Consider the following 18,305-nt stretch of genomic DNA (forward strand, 5'->3'; position numbering starts at 1 on the left):
TGCTGTGGAGTACAGGAAGGTGTTGAAGATTAGTGACTGTAGGATGATACAAGATGACCTAGACAAAATTTCTAGTTGGTGTGATGATCAGCAGCTGGCTCTAAATGTAGAAAAATGTAAGTTAATACAAGTGAGTAAGACAAGCAAACCCTTAATGTTCAGATACAGCATTAGTACTATCCTGCTTGACACAATCACACGTCATTTAAATATCTGGGCATAACGTTGTGAAGCAATATGAAATGGAGTGAGCATGTGAGAATTGTTGTAGGGAAGAAGAATGGTTTACTTTGGTTTATTGGGAGAATTTTAGGAAACTGTGGATCATCTGTAAAGGAGACTGCATGCAGGATGCTAGTGCAACCTATTCTTGAGTACTGCTTGAGTGTGTGGGATCCACACCAGGTCAGATTGAATGAAAACACTGAAGTAGTTCAGAGGCGAGCTGCTAGATTTGTTACTGGTAGGGTCAATCAGCATGAAAGTGTTACGGATATGCTTTGGCAGCTCAAGTGGGAATCCTTGGGGGGGAAGAAGACATTCATTTTGAAGGACACTACAGAGGAAGTTTAGAAAACCGTCATTTGGAGCTGACTGCAGAACAATCCTACTGCTGCCAACATACATTTCGCATAGTGACCACAAAGATAAGATATGAGAAATTAGGGCTCATACAGACGCATATACACAGTCACTTTTCCCTTGCTCTATCTGTGAGTGGAACAGGAAAGGAATCAACTAGTAGTGTTACAGTGTACCTACCACCACACACTGTGTGGTGGCTTGAGGAGTATGTATGTAGATGTAGATGTAGAAACAGCTGCAGATTGCTGATCATCCTGTCTATCAGATCAATTATGTATGTAGAGAATAAGAATGGTCCAATCACATTTTCATGCAGCACTCATATGACACCCTTGTGTCTGATTAATACTCACTGTCCAGGACAGCATACTTGGTTCTAAAACTTTGTCACCAAAAAAGATCAAAATAAGCATTCTGGTTCATATTTCCAGCATCCTGGATGAGTAGATCCAAGTCATGATATTACTAACACCCAAAAAAAACAACGAATCACCACAGATCTAAACTACCCCCTCCACACATAGCAGTTTAAATTTCTCACTGGGTTGTTAGTGCACTTGGTACCTTTCGTTACTTTAAAAATGCATAACAGAGACTCACATGAGCTCACTACATACAGCCAGTTTCTATGTTGTCTGGCCCATTGTAGATGTGCAGCTTTATGTGCTGCAGTTCCTGTCAGATTTAAAATTGAATTTCACTGACAAGGCATCTTCCTCTGGTCCTGCCTTTTTGCAACAACTATTCTTTCACCTTATTACATGGATGCAAGTGGAATACTACTGCTTGCAGACATGGTGGACAGTCAGTGTTCATATACCAACAAATTGGATGCCTTCATTCATGGTACTGCCACAGACACATCTAAATGTGACAGCTCCTTTCCATCATTCTGTCATGTCTCCAAATCGACCCATCTGATTGCGATGATTCCATACAAAATACACACACATCACTATGCCGCCATGACTTATGTCAGCAGGGATGGGTCACATCATCGCCTGGTACGAATTCCACGCCAGCCGGGGTGGCCGAGCGGTTCTAGGTGCTACAGTCTGGAACTGCGCGACCAGTGTGTGATGTCCTTAGGTTAGTTAGGTTTAAGTAGTTCTAAGTTCTAGGCGACTGATGACCTCAGAAGTTAAGTCCCATAGTGCTCAGAGCCATTTTTTTTATGAATTCCACACCAACTACAGTGCTCAAATTTGTCCAGTGTCCTCTTTTAAGGGGGCAACTAATAGTTTGCCTGGTGACATTAGTTTGTTGGAGATGCTAGGTATTTCGGTCACTGAAATCACTCTGAGGTGCCAAGTCAAGGGATACCTCCTCCAGTGTAGTGCAGCAACTCGACGTGGCATGGACTCGACATGACATGGACTCAACAAGTCATTGGAAGTCCCTCCAGAAATACAGAGCCATGCTGCCTCTATAGCCATCTGTAATTCTGAAAGTGTTGAAAAATGGAAATGAGCGTTTGGCGTCATTGACCGGGAGGCCCCTCGCGGGGCAGGTCCGGCCGCCATATCGCAGGTCTTATTACATTCGGCGCCACATTGGGCGACCTGCACGCCGGATGGGGAGGAAATGATGATGAACACAACACAACACCCAGTCCCTGAGCGGAGAAAATCTCCGACCCAGCCGGGAATCGAACCCGGGCCCAGAGGACGGCAATCCGTCACGCTGACCACTCAGCTACTGGGGCGGACTCTGAAAGTGTTGCTGGTGCAGGATATTGTCCATGAACTGACCTCTTGATTATGTTCCACGACCTCTTGATTATGTTCCACAAATGTTTGATATGATTCGTGTCGAACAATCTGGGTACCCAAATCATTCGCTCAAAATTGTCCAGAATTTTCTTCAAACCAGTTGCAAACAACTGTGGCCTGGTGGCATGGCACATTGTCATCCATAAAAATTGTATCATTATTTGGGAACATTAAGTCCATAAATGGCTGCAAATGGTCTGCATAACCATTTTCGTTTTCCAGTCATCTGGGGTCCAACCGATACGGTCACAAGCCCAGGAGAGGCACTGTAGGTGATGTTGTGCTGTTGGCAAAGGCCTTCGTATCATTCGTCTGCTGCAAGTGCCCGTTAATGCCAAATTTTGCTGCAATGAGCTAATGGATTCATTCGTCATAACTCCCACATTGATTTCTGTTGTTATTTCACACATTGTTGCTTATCTGTTAGCCTGTTAGCGCTGACAATCCTACGCACATGTCACTGCTTTTGGTCATTAAGTGAAGGGAATCTGCCACTGCATTGTCTGTGGTGAGAGGTACTGCTTGAAATTTGGTGTTCTAGGCACATTCTTCACACTGTGGATCTCTGAATATTGAATTCTCTAACAATTTCTGAAGTGAAATGTCTCATGCATATAGCTCCATCCACTATTCCACATCCAAGGTCTGTTAATTCCCATCATGTAGCCATAATCATGCTGAAAACCTTTCCACATGATTCACCTGGGTACAAATGATGACTCTGACAATGCAGTGCCATTTTAAACCTCATGTACATGATACTACCACCATCTGTGTATGTGCATATTGCTGACACATTACTTTTGTCACCCCAGTGTATGGTATTGTAGTGGACAGAGATGTGGACTTGTAGTATCAAATGTCATGGGTTCATGTACCGCTTCCTAGTGAGTTTTTTGATTCACCTTTGCACTTTGTAAAAAATTCTGGGACTTTCTTGTTACTTTAACAGAATTCTCTCTCTCTCTCTCTCTCTCTCTCAGCAGTGACTATATTCCATTAAGTGGATATGCTAGAGAATATGGGTGCACAAATTGCAAGAGCATTTTCTATGTCATTGTCTGATTTGATGGCAAATCAGTACTTATTTATTCATCCAAAAATCACCATAACAGTACAAGACATCACTGCTTCCTTGAGCTCTGCACTGAACACACACAAAACATTTAATATCTCAAGTTTAGAACTGAAAAGCTGAAAACCATTAAGCATGCAGTGGTGCTAACATGCACAGCATTAAGGGTCTCTCCAAAATGCATCTTCTAGTATGATTTGGTGTAATAAAGTGTCGAGAAAAGTGACATTGTCAGATAAATATGCTACCTATAGATTTTATCTTGACGTTAACTTTTTGTATTATTCTAGTAGTCAATTATGAAATGGAAAAAAGATGAAATGAATATTGCTAGTGCATGATAGTGTCACTCCCACACCTGAAACAGACAGTCAGACAGACAGCAGACAGACAGATTCACAGACTGATTTGCAGCATAGACCGAGGTGTAGGTTAGTTCCGATATGTAAATGTCGCAGCCTTCCCCAGTATGGAAACCGTGAGCTGCCCCTGCTGTATGTTATCTTAATTGGTAACCAGTATTGAGTGAAGTGTGTTTCAACTTACCTAAATAAATGTAAAGGGTAGGTGTTTCATATGTCTGATCCTGTAGGCCACTCAGTAAGTATGCTGGAATTAGGTACGCAAGCCACACACATGCTGAAGCGGGAATGTTGTAAATGAACTGCCAAAAACCAACAAAAACACATTAATGCTTTCAGAATACATTTTTAAACAGAATTAAACAAAAATAATAACAAATTTCAGTTAAGGCTGTACATACCAGATTCACTAAAACACACACACACACACAAACACACACACACAACAATATTCAGGACAAATGGTTATATTAATATAATAGCACTGATTTACAATTTAAAAATGTAATTTATACAGCACAAAAAGTTGCCTGAAATTTGGACTGAGCACGAAGTCAAGCAGGACTCAATCACATTACAACATTGTTCATGAAAGTATAGAATGCTGGTACTTGTGAGTTGGCTGAATGAGTTATATCTTCTTGATACTCAGCATGATACACACACTGCAAATATGTATGAGAACCTGTGTCATCCAACTCGAGTGTTTGCAGACCCTGAAAAAGTACTTGTGATGAAATGGAGCCAATGATGGTACAGAGGCAAGAAATAATGTGGATTATGGTGAGACCAGCATTATGTCTTCATTGATCTTTGAGTCAACAGACTGAAATGTGGCCATTTACAAGTGATTATAAGCCTTGCGCCTTGACAGCAGCAAAACTCGTGTAAGAGATGTGGAAAAAATTAAGTGTTTTGATATTACAAATTATCCAACTATGGAATCACCAGTCATAGTTGTAATTTTTGCTCTGTATTTATTGTTCCCGCACACCATCAAAAATACTGAATTTCAGTATTGTACAGTAATTTTCAAAATTATTTTGCACAACTGTCTGCCTGTGCCCCCCATAATGGACATTCCAGTGTATATTTGGTAGGTTAAAGTCACCTCCAGCTAGTATTGTATGATTTGGGTATTTATGCACTATAGACTGTGGACTTTCTTTGAATTACTCTAGAACTATCACAGCAGAATTGGGGGGCTGGTAAAAACATCCAACAATTAGCTTCATTTTACCTAGACCTGTTATACAAAACCAGATAATTTCACTGTCACATTCATCTTCGACCTCAAAAGAGACAATATTTTTGTCAACTACAATGAAAACTCCCCCTCCTATGGCCTTTAATCTGTTTTTCCAATACACGTTCCATGACTCGCCAAATATCTCAGAGCAATCCACATTGTGTTTCAGCCAGCTCTTGGTCCTGAAAATAATTTGAGTGTGAGAACTTTCCAGGACAGCAGTAAATTTGGGTACTCTATAATGAGTACATTGACCATTTACTGACAAAATTTTGACAGTTGAAGTGTCTCTACTCTGATCATCCTCTGACTTCCCTTGCTGCATATCGACTGTTGAGTGTTCATCATAGTACCTTAAACTACCACCTAGCCTTAAAAAAACCTCACATGCACTCCACAAGTACTATACAACCTGATTAACTGCTTCCTTTCTGTTGTGCACCCTGACCTGTCAAGGGGAGTCCCAAAAATCCCCAACTGATAATGCAGGTCTAAAAATCTGCAGCCGAGATGGTCACAGAGTCAACAGATCCTTTTGTTGAGACCCTCCACTTGGCTCCAAACCAAAGGACCCCGATCAACTGAGGGAACAATGTTGCAAATTTCTAGCTCTGCTTGCAACCCACACATGACGGCAGCAGCCTTCGCTGCTTCCATCAGCTGCCTGTATGAACTGAGGATGGCCTCATAACCCATGTGCCAGGCATTGTTGATGCCTAACTGAGCAACAACTTGCAGATGACTGCACCATGCATGCTCGATAGCTGCAGACCTGGAAGTATTAGTATGGAAATTCTCAGTAAAGAGAAAAATATAGTATACAAAAACTGTAAGGACATCGTACAGAGATGGGGAGAATATTTAAAAGAGCTATATTATACAGATCACAAACTAACAACTCTGTAACTTGAATCCAAAACAATGTAAATGATGGTGAGGAAGGATCAACAATCATAATGGATAAAGTACAGAGCACAACAGCTGCAATGAAAAATGGGAAACGAGTAGGTACAGATACAAAACCAGGAGAAATATTAAAATGTTTGAACCAAGAGGGCGTAAGAGAAATACTGAGGTCATGTAATGAAGTATACGACTTTCTGACAATACTAATGATTCCAATACCAAAGAAACAAGCAACCAAGAAATGCAGTGAGCACAGTACAGTTAGCCTCATTTCACATGCAACCAAAGTGATGTTAAGTATCATTAATAAAAGCCTGGAACAGGTAATGGAGGAGATCCAGCTGAAGAGCAGTTTGGTTTTAGATGGAATACAGGCACAAGAGGTGCACTAGGACTCTTGCTAATTTTGGGAGAGAACAGTCTGAAGTTCAAATAGCTTACTGATTCAGGATTTTTTGAATAATCTCATTTTATAGTGAGTTAATCTTCTGTTAAAAGAAGCACATGTCAGAGCTAATTATGATACATGTACAACTCATCTGGATTTTCAAATTAATTTTAATCATGATAGTGAATTGTATATTTTAATGTTATGCCTTATCCTTCAAGAGCAATTGTCATATCAATAACTTTCTCATCCCTAAGTCAAAATCCTTATCCACTGGCATTAGCAGCCACTTAGTTTTCACACTCATCCACAGTATGCAGGTCTAACAACAGGAAGTTCTGGGGAAAAATCTAGCTGAATACCTATTATATCATTTTTGGCCAACGTAGGTTCATCATGAAGTAATTCACATACCTCACAAGCAGACAATCTGTGTTGTTGCTAGCATGTAAAGCATGGTATTTACACAGTTTACTGTACACTATTTTTTACACAATCTTGCAACAACAATCATCAGTCACATAGCAATGAAGTGCTTTATAGAGTCTAAAGCAATTAGCAGTGGCTGGTACTGGACCTAAGACAAAGACACAAAGTGATATAAATTCAACTAAATAACCGGGAATTACAATTATAAACACCTTAAATTGCAAAGAACACACAGAAAATGCTGTGGGGAATGCAAATCAAAGTGTGCTTTTTATTGGCAGAACACTCAGAAGATGAAACATATCTACTAAAGGGACTGCCTACACTACACTTGTTCGTCCTCTTTTGGGGTACTGCTGGGTGGCATGGGATCCTTACCATATAGGATTAACGGAGTACACTGAGAAAGTTCAGAAAGGGGCAGCATGTTTTGGATTATAGAGAAGTAGGAGGGAGAGTGTCATAGAAATCATTAAAACAAAGGTGTTTTTCATTGTGGCAAGATCTTCTCATGAAATTTCAAACACCAACTTTCTCCTCCAAATGTGAAAAGATTTTGTTGATGTTGGGGGGGGGGGGGGGGGAGGGGGAGGGGAGGAGTTGAGTGAGAGAGGGTGAAGGATGGAAAATTATAGTATCTGGTTTCCAATATTTATTTGGTTATGGAGTAACTGTTTATTTTGTGTTAATGTTTTGTGTATAAGGAAATTTTCTTTGAAAGGGAGGAGGTGTCTGTCTTTACTGATTCTTACAATGTTGATACCTTTTTCAATAGCATTTGGTCTGCGGTATTCCTGTTTAAGATGGTATGCAAATGTTGAACGGTTTTACCGTATTTCAGTGCTCTGACATGTTCTTTATATTTTGTGTCAAATGTCCTGCCCTAAGCTGATAGATTCCAGACTTTTGGTATCTGTCTGGTTTTGTATCGAGTTGTTTGTTTTGTAAGCAATGTTTATGCCTTGTATTTTGAATATATTACCTGTTTTACGTGTGAATTTGTTGTGATAGGTCATTGTATGCCATTTTTTGTGGTTGTGCAGGTTGTATGTTTATTTGTTATTTATTTACAACATGCTTCATTACATCATTTGTAATACTACATGTATGTATTGTGTGTGTGTTGGCAGTGTGTGTGTGTGTGTGTGTGTGTGTGTGTGTGTGTGTGTGTGTGTGGGAGGGGGGGGGGGGGTTGTAGTATAATGTTTGTGTTGTATGATGGTGATGATGATTACAGAAGCGAGAGGGTGAAACCCGGTGTCGGCACTTAGCCTACTCCTTGTGAATGGCACCAAGGGGGCTGCCAGGCTCAATGTCCCCATCCAACATGTCACTTCATGTGACACTGGAGAGAGGTTTGTATTTAAACCAAAACACTGGCACAAAAAGGCCTTGTGATCAGAAACTTTATGCCACCACCACTCCTCCCCTTTCTGTGTTAGATGTAAAAAATGCATAGTTCTGCAAAGCAGCATAAAGTTAGACCACAATTATCAGTGCATAATGAAGAAAGAAATCAAAGATGTGCTAACAGATGGTTTTTTCCACCACCAGGATTCGAACTGAGGTGTTTTCACATTCTATCATGAACTTTATGTACCAGTGTATAGTATTTACTCCTTTGTGTAGTACTTGTATTTTATTTTTAGGTTCATATATCATGCATATTATGTCACCTATGTATCTGTACCAATAGACGATGTTATAGCTTTTCTTTGTTATTATGTCCTCAAATATTAATTTTTGTATGATTTATGAAAATGTTGACTAGTGTTCCTGAAAATAGGTGAACAAAAGGGCCTTTTCCATTCTTCACCATCTCCCACCCCCCCCTCCCCCCAAATTTACTGCTACTATGCACCTATGTCCACTCATCTCTGCCTCTCCCTCTCCCTCCCCCACCTACTCACCAAAAAAAGCAAACAAAAAATAAAACTTCATTACTATTCTTTCACTAGTCTTACACAGTATTTAAATACACAGTAACATAATTAAATAGAATAACACACATGTAATGAACTACAGAGAGAGAAAAAAATATAGCTCAAAGAAAAACTAGTGGCAATGTTGTCACCACTACAAAACACAATACACACTTAGAAATATAAAAATAAACTGCGAACAGTGAAGTATAAAACTGTCCTGTGTTAAATGTAAAAAATGCATAGTACTGCAAAGCAGTGTACAATTAGACCACAATTATCAGAGCATAATGAAGAAAGAAACCAAAGATGTGATAGAGGTGGCATTTCTTGATTTAGGCAAAAAACCAAGGAGAAATTACAATAAATAAAAACACAACACTTTGTTAATGAACTGTTTTTTGATCTAAAAAAAATCAAATTATACATATCTTTTAACACAGACTACTGATGATGCTTTACTTCAATAAAGTGACACACATCTGGTGAAAGTAACATGCATTTTCTTGCAGTTGTAATGACATAACAAAAATACCCTGGGGAATGCAGCATTATACACCAAAGGTCAATGTTTGATTACAGTATCTCTTGTTAGCCAGAGAACTGCATGACTTACTCTTTACCTTTTCCCTTTCTCTGTTTTCTCATTAGTTATTTAGATAAAACCTGTTACTGAAACTTTGATGTTGTGTTAGGAAAAGTGCATTTTTATTTGTGGCTTTTAGGAAAACCATGTTTTTATTATTATTGTTGTTGCCACATGATTCACGCCTGCTGAGATTTTGTTTTAGTACTCAGTTTTCCAAGATACTATATGTAATATGTGTGAATCACTATGTAAAATACAAGATTCTTCAACTTACCCATGTCTGGCTCTAGAAAAATCCCAACTAGTATCAACAACAATCATTTATATGCCATAAAGATCTATTACTTTTATGTCCCTACTCATTGCACAGCTCCCTATACACTTATATCTAGAAATTCAATAATTAATTAGGAGAATGGTCATGAACATACATTATTGGCTAAAGTACTCTCATATTAAGCAAAAAGATAATACAACTAACCTTTGTCACAATGTAAATCAGCCTGCTGTACAAGTGATCTCGTATGTCACGGTACACTGACCATCTTTCCCGCCTCACATTACCGAGTGACAACTGGAGAAGTACTGGCCAAATAGCAACACATGAAACAGCATAGTGAAATCCTTGTCTGTCACCAAGTACTAGCTGAGGGTCTGTATTTGGAAGATCAAAGAAAATTGCTCCCAGTATAACTGACATCACAGCTGCAACCAGTAGCTGTGTGCACCAGTGAATCAGACTCAAAGGCTGGGTGTATATTAGTGCACGCCTGAAAGTATGAAAAACTATTGTTGATATCTCTCTAAAAAGAATAAATTCCATGCTTTTATGTTTACATCATTGCCATATATCTGCAAACTGAACTAACAAATATGTAAATGAAATAATTCTACATACTGAATTACATCACTTATGAATAGTTACATTAATGGGTGTTTCTACAAAATTGAGAGATAGAGGGAAGATGATGATACAATAGGATACATGAGGGTTTGATGTGGTCTACCCAAAGGAACAGAAATTTAAGTGAAACTTACATGCTCTACAGAACAGTGGTACTTTTGAGATTTGAAGGGCATACAAAGCTTCCTACATAAGGTAATGTATCAGAAATGCATTATATAAACTCTTTTACAGTAAGACAGAAACATATTCACAATTGCAAACATGATTAGACTGCAGCTGCACAACTGATTACTGTAAAAAAAATTTGTGCCAGATCGGGACTCAAATGCAGATTTTCTGCTTATCACAGGCACTTCAACTATCCAACCATGCTTCCAGGACTGACTCAAACTTCCATATGTCATTGTGTGTCTATGTCTTGCACTCACACAATTGCTAACTCCCACACAAGGTGAGATTGTTTCAGCTTTGTTTAGGCTTGAAATACTATTAGAAGTCTCTGTGTTATATGGTGTACTATGCCATGTCCTTCAGACATGCATGCATGCGCAATTGCAAATATATTTTTTTCATTTCATGCACCTGTTGATCACCACAGTGTCTGTTCCTTGCATGCACGCCTGAATTACATTGCACAGTATACCGTATACTACAGACACTGCAAATAGTATTTCTTTTGGTAGTTTGACATCCCACAATATGCGTTAGGACATACTTTTGCTTTACATGAATAGCAAGAACTTATTTCTGTCACAGCTACCCTCCATCCTCATCTTCACATAGCTAAAAGCACATCTTGTGGGGAAGCACAGGCAAACAGACTCTTCCTTCCCCAAAAATTCCATCCTCCATCTTAACCACCACACACTTGTGTGGACAAACACAAACACACACACACCTGTACATGAATAATGTGTGTGTACATCCACAAAACCTTCTCTCTCTCTCTCTCTCTCTCTCTGGTATAGCTGCTGATGTCTCGAGTCCAAGGACTGCCACCCTTCATGCTAGTCTATCCTGGATAAGTCTCTTCACCTCTGTGTAAGTACTCCAACTTACTTACTGTAGTGAGGCCTTCGTCACACTCTCTACAATTTTTTATTTCCACACGTACTTCCGCCATTACCAAATTACAGATTCAGGATTGTAAACATTTAACTTTCACTGTGCAGTAGCAGGCTTTCTGTCATCTAATATAGAAGCACATTTTCTTAACAAAATTTTGCTATCTTTGACTCAAGTCAAAGTGGTCCCATACTCAGGAATTGAGTGCAGGGGGGCAGATGCAGGAAGGTGTTATTGCCACGGTCCTAATGAAGGTAGTTTGCCATTGACATCCTCTGACTTGTTCTGAAGTGCTAAGTAGTTCAACGTCAAGCTAGTGCACTTGATGGACTGCATATTCTGATGAATGATAGATAAATCTGAGCAAATTTTCAAGGAGTTTGTGCACTCCAATGTGGTATACTCTATTTTCTGCATAAACAATGAAGAAATCTCTAAGCTGGTAGAGTTACTTTTAAGAGAGCGGAGCCTGTTGTCATGGTTTATGCTAAAAAAATGGCCTAGTTCTCCCATCCATGACAACAGCTATTTGACCATGTGTGGCTTCACACCCACCCACTATACTCTCACTAATCAACTCCACCAACCTCCCTTTCTCAGTCCTGATGAGGTGCAGACCATGCTTAGTGTAACACCATCTCCTATAGCCCCACCGACAACAGAGGAACGTGTGCCCAGTCACCAATCATCAGCGTCATTTCCAGCCCCGCACTGACTCACTGCACAGGGCTGTCAAGATAAGGCTAATCATGCTGCCAGAACAGCTCTACCAGCCGGCCGAAGTGGCCGTGCGGTTAAAGGCGCTGCAGTCTGGAACCGCAAGACCGCTACGGTCGCAGGTTCGAATCCTGCCTCGGGCATGGATGTTTGTGATGTCCTTAGGCCTAGTTAGGTTTAACTAGTTCTAAGTTCTAGGGGACTAATGACCTCAGCAGTTGAGTCCCATAGTGCTCAGAGCCATTTCAACAGCTCTACCAAGCTCGCATTGATGGTACCAATTAGGGAAGCTATCTTACTCAGGTCATCACCTATACTGCACATCCTGTCCATATCCAAGCTTTCCCCAGCCCCATCCACTCACTATAACAATCCAATCACCTTTTGGAATACCTTACATAAAGGCACTAAACCCTTTATCACCTGACTTGGCCCAGCACTTGGCTTGAAAATGCCAATGACGTAATACTGCTCACCTAACTTCTCCTGGAGTTGAGGGCCTGTACCTCTACCATGACTGCTATCTAGCAGCAGAACTCTCTTCCGACTGATATTTGTGCCTTCCTTATCCTTTCTATTCGCAAGCTGGAACCTGTACACACAACAAAACTGTCGGACCACATCCTCCTCCCACTAGCACTCCTACCAACTGCCAGTTTTCCACCCCCCCCCCCCCCCCCACCTCACCACTGCCTTCCCTCATCCTCACCAGCTCTCTCCAAGTACACGAGATCACATATCATATCCAATGGTTCTCTGAAACATAATACTTGGGGTTTACCACCATGCCACTCAGTATAACACACTGTCACATTGTTGTCACTGTAGTAGCATCTGATAAGAGTGTGACAATCACTTTGGGTCAAGCTGAAGTTAGATCTCTAACAACATTACATTTTTCTCCTCAGCATGACTGTACTAATGTTATGCACCCATTGCAGTCTGATGCATTAGTGTCATTTGGGCAGTGGAATACAATACAATGCAATAGCATGCATGCCATCTTATGAAGTCATCATAAGTTATCAATGCAAAAATGATGACACTCCAGCCAATACTTTAGATGAAGTTCTAAGGTCCATAATAATCATAAAGATCAGATGGCAGTAATCCAATATATGATGCAGTACTTACTCTCACTGCATACTATCCTCTTCAATCCACTGGTTTCACACACGCATTGCTGTCATAGCAGTATGTCCTCCACGAGCCGAAATGTCATAATATGACAAACACATTTTCAAGTGACAGGTATTCTGCCCATTTGAATTCATTCACTTGCTGGTTTTGCACTCATTGATTGTGAGGAAACATTTCATCTGAGGTGTTTTCAGAAACTGAGATTTATGTAATATTGACTTTTCCTGTTATTCAAAAGAGAGCTTTGCTGGTCCTACATATACACAACTCCTCTGCAATCTTAATTATTTATTCAATCTTAATTATTTATCTGGGTCTACCCCTCGATAAGAATTTAAACTGGAACACACATACTGAGTACCTGTGCAGCAAACTGGGTAGCTTTGCATATGCCGTGCATATATTATCAAGTGCTACTAACATGTCCACTTGCAAAGTAGCATATCTAAGTTACTTTGAATCAGTGATAAGATATGGCATTATTTTCTGGGAAGCTCCAATAATATATCTCGTGTACTGAAGCTCCTGAAGAAAATTATCAGAAATATGTGCACTGCACAGCAAAGAGAATCATGTCATCCATTATTACAGAAACTAAAAATTTTGACTATCCCCTCCCTATACATATACGAGCTAATGATATTTTTACACAACAAATCGGAATTGTTCATAAAAAACCAATTTGATTATACATACAGTACAAGGAATAAAGATAATTTTATGCTTCCTGCCCATAGATTGAAATTGTATAATCAGACCCCACAATATATGGGCATGAAAGTCTACAACAATCTTCAAGGCAAAAACATTCTAAACATGGAACTAGGGATGCTAAAAAAGAAGTTCCATGAAATTCTTATACACAAATGTTATTACTCATTAGAAGAGTTCATGGAAGATGAACTGATAATTGGAGCAGAATCCAACTGGAAATTAGCATTATATTGCGAAAAAAACAAATTGTCCATTATGAAGAAAATATAGATACTGCTACATAGACTAAATATAGTTTTAAAAATTATTATTAGATTCCAGTTTGTAATTTTTGACATGTCTCCTATACCATAATCACATGATTTGTAAGTGTATGTTATGAGACTAATAAATCACAGTTCACAATTGCTGATGCACTATTCTACACATCATCTTAGTTTGAATCCAATTGGATTATTTTTCTGGGTGTCACGATCTTCACAAACATCAGTGTTCATCTTAACAGATATGTACACATGTCACAATGACACTACTTGTTTTATTTATAACTTCAATAATCAAGGCTGATACAGTTTCACAAATATGCTAGAGAAGAATTGTTCAGTTACCACTATATCAACTTGACTTGGAACCCCTTACCCTCTTCCAGTCTCCTCTACACTGAATCTAACAATCAGTATGATTTGTAGAAATGTAAGACCTTTCATACTTGGAAGTATGTTCACTAAAATAGAACAACCTACTTACCATATAGTATTGCTTCTTCTTTACTTTATGCAATGGCTTCTGCAAATTTAGCTCGAAGTTACTTTCCAGTTAATTTACACAAACTTATACAAAATGCAGTAAAAATATACCATTAAGCCATATGGAAAATCAGTCCAATGTTTGGTTAGCTGAGTAAGGAGAGACACTTAAAACACCTCAGAAGGACCAATATACATATTAAATGTTAGTCACTGCTTACTACAGGTTTTCATTTTCCAAATCTCATTAATTGGAAATTTAATTTATGTATAATATCACATAAACAAGTAACATACTCGAGAATATTAAGTTCAAACAAATTCATAACTCACAGTAACAACATAAAAATTTGTGTACAGCAGTTTGCCTGCTTTACACTTGCTGGCAAAGCCACTGGAGGCCCTGGATCAGATAACGGTTCTTGCCTCCGTCGAAACAATTCTGCAAGTTGCTCTATCCTCTGACTTGACTCAAGCATTGCCTCAGCAGATAAGTCATCCAATGTCACAAGGTCAACTGAAAAATCATTTATGCAAACGAACACCATTATTTTCATATAATAATATTCAACATAAGCAGTAGTATACTATTACCATTTTAATCAAAATATAAAGGAGTGAGGACTGTCATCTTGTGCTCAGAAAAACATGTCAACTGTTGTAACATAATATAATTAACAGAACTGAACTGTAATAATATTTACTAATACCATAAGTTTATTACACAGTCTGTAAGTCACTTACTCATTTGACTGATTTAAATTCAATTTTTTTTTAATGTAAATATGATATCAATTTATAAACTATTAATATGTAAGTAATACTCTGTTGAATTCACATGCAAGGATTATCACAAATTGGACAGATGTTATAAGCACTTAACCCAGTTTTTAAGGTCCCATAGAATGTAATCTGCCAATAGCAATGTCAATGGCTAACTTCACAAACTATGATCACAATAATCAACAGACATACAGGATTTTAAAACATATATATACATGCAACAAAGATGCATGTCTATCTTCTATTACTTGCGAATTGGAATTGCAAATCAAGTTGTAGGGGAACTAGCTTGGTAATTTGACTTGGTACAGTAACATTCCAGTTCAAAGACGCGAGTGTTGTTACTTCACAATGAAAATACTGAAAAACATCATGCAAAATTTCTTTAAGGGTGGGCATGATGATTTACTGTTAAGACCATTCTATGTATTGACAATGGAAAGGCGAAAGAAGTGATTGTGCTGAGAGAGGGCAATGGAACATAATAGTAAAGTGTGAAAATAAATTGATGGTATGCAGATTGTGAAATTAATAGTATAATGTTAAGGAGAGTGAGAATGAAGTATCTACCTCAATGAAAAAGAAACAAAGTTGCCACAATAAATTGATAATATGGATAAACATGTTATTAGTCAACAAAGGCTGTTATATTACGAACAGTACAGGGAAATGTCAAATATGCTACATCTTATCTTTTAGCTGGACAGAACTGGATTTCAATGATAGCAAGAAATTTCTGGGAATAGTTCATCTATGAAAGGGATTAGCTTTAGGTTTCAAAAGATGCCAGAAAAAAACAAGTGCTCATATGTGAATGACTGGATGCAGTTGCAAAAATGGCATACATCACTATATTTTTTAGGAAAGTATCACTCATTGTAACTGAAATGGCTATGGGTTAATTTATACATAACATGGATTCATACACATTACATTTTGAATGAATGCTTAACTGTTGCGCATGCAGCAATCACATGAGTTTCATTCAAGATTTACTGCCTGTATATAATTCAATAAGCTAAGCTTCAAACTATAAATTATAAATGGACAGCAAAAACTTTAAAAATGAATGTAAAGAGCCAGCTTATTCCAGGAGTACTTTCTAAAAGTACGGTCATTTCCAATAACACTCCTTATTAAAATGAGCTGGAGAATAAACCACCCAATTCCAGTCTGCTGAGACTCAATCTTACCCAGGCAGTAACCACACATACTGTAACACAGATTTACAAAAATCTCAACAGTTAGTGTTTGCTAAGGGGCATCAATCATCTCATGTTATTCCATTGCTAAAATCTTGCACTCAAATGGATTTGTTCGTCTCTAATTGCTGTCACACCATTCAGACCAAACTCCCAAAGAAATGATCTGAAATCTTGAGATGAATAAGACCCAGAGCCATAATATGTCAAAGCATTTTGCTTATGGAGATGTAATAAATAAATAAATAACTGCTTCTATGATATATTAGAAGACTGGAGAACGACAGTGAGTCATGCTAAAAAAGTGTTAAATGGCTACAGGAGGGAAGATGCCCTGATGGACAAAAACTCTGAAAATTTTAATGGGTGTTAGAAAAGAGATTTTATTATGACCCAGACAAATACTAGATGACAGATAAAAATTCCAAAAATAGTGACATCACCACTGAAGGTTGATCTCCAGATACTGCCAGCAAAGAATCTTTAACAGCTGAGGTAACATAAATGCATATCTTCTTAGTTATGTTCAAAATGAGCATTCAATTCCATAGGGAATCTCAGCATTTAGCTTGATTTTTAATACTGTTTGATACACAAAATTTTAAAAATGCTTACAGTTTCTTCTTCTCTACACTTTTGATGATCCTTGGCTCACTTCAGTACAATGCTGCTCAGTGATTTGTAGTCAACGGGCGCAAGGTAAACACTGCTTATCCAGCATAAACTGGAAACAGCGCTAAAACTAATTGAAACACCGAAGATCGAAACCATTCCTTGATTGGGTTGACAAATCTAATATGCAATATTTTTGCTTTGGTGCTGCTGATTTTGCACGAAACTTTGTAACTTCATGTTCACTATGAGTTAAGATTCAATCTGAAGACCTATGTTTTCTGAGTGGTCTGTACAAGCAGCCTCTGGAGCTCTATGATGTGTGGCTAACTGCTGTTCCCAGAATGAGATTTTCACTCTGCAGCGGAGTGTGTGCTGATATGAAACTTCCTGGCAGATTAAAACTGTGTGCTGGACCGAGACTCAAACTCGCAGGAGAGCTTCTGTAAAGTTTGGAAGGTAGGAGACGAGATACTGGCAGAAGTAAAGCTGTGAGAGGATGGGGCGTGAGTCGTGCTTGGGTAGCTCAGTGGTAAAGCACTTGCCCGTGAAAGGCAAAGGTCCTGAGTTCGAGTCTCGGTCCGGCACACAGTTTTAATTTGCCAGGAAGTTTCATATCAGAGCACACTCCACTGCAGAGTGAAAATCTCATTCTGGAAACATCCCCCAGGCTGTGGCTAAGCCATGTCTCCGCAATATCCCTTCTTTCAGGAGTGCTAGTTCTGCAAGGTTCGCAGGAGAGCTTCTGTAAAGCTCAAGTTGGTCTCTGAGTGCATTTCTGACTTTGAAGAACTTCGGCATTGCTGATGGGGAAGAGCCACATGTGCCTTAAAATTTTTGACAACCAAGGGGGGTTGTGTGAACACTGAATTTGGAAGTCTTTTAGGTGGGCTTTGGCATGCAATGACTTGATGGTGGGGACAGAGTCATGGACTTCTAAGCCAAGGGCACTGAAAAATTCCAGGCTCAAGAGACTGATGGCTCTGGGAGCACCAATGACTAAATTCCTAGCTGTGAAGGCAGCCGAATGATACTGAACTTAGGCTGTAAATTGGCCATTTACTTTAATGATGTCATTACTGTAACTATGCAGTAGAATGTCAAAAGGTTGAAGGGACAGTGACCCCATGTAATTATCATTC

At 38.9% G+C, this 18,305-nt stretch overlaps 1 protein-coding gene across 2 annotated transcripts in view; it reads right to left on the minus strand.

The window, feature by feature from the left end:
* The window catches only part of LOC124721435 (ATP-binding cassette sub-family G member 8), a 323,750-nt gene that overhangs the window by 36,762 nt on the left and 268,683 nt on the right, over positions 1-18,305 (minus strand). For both annotated transcript variants that reach the window (XM_047246412.1, XM_047246413.1), the window contains 3 exons: positions 14,900-15,083; positions 9,759-10,047; positions 3,979-4,096 (listed from right to left, as the gene is read on the minus strand). In XM_047246412.1, the coding sequence (XP_047102368.1) occupies positions 3,979-4,096; positions 9,759-10,047; positions 14,900-15,083 (591 nt within the window). The remainder of the gene's footprint in view (positions 1-3,978; positions 4,097-9,758; positions 10,048-14,899; positions 15,084-18,305) is intronic.

This window comes from Schistocerca piceifrons, chromosome X, assembly GCF_021461385.2.
Source record: "Schistocerca piceifrons isolate TAMUIC-IGC-003096 chromosome X, iqSchPice1.1, whole genome shotgun sequence".
NCBI classification, from domain to species: Eukaryota; Metazoa; Arthropoda; class Insecta; order Orthoptera; family Acrididae; genus Schistocerca; species Schistocerca piceifrons.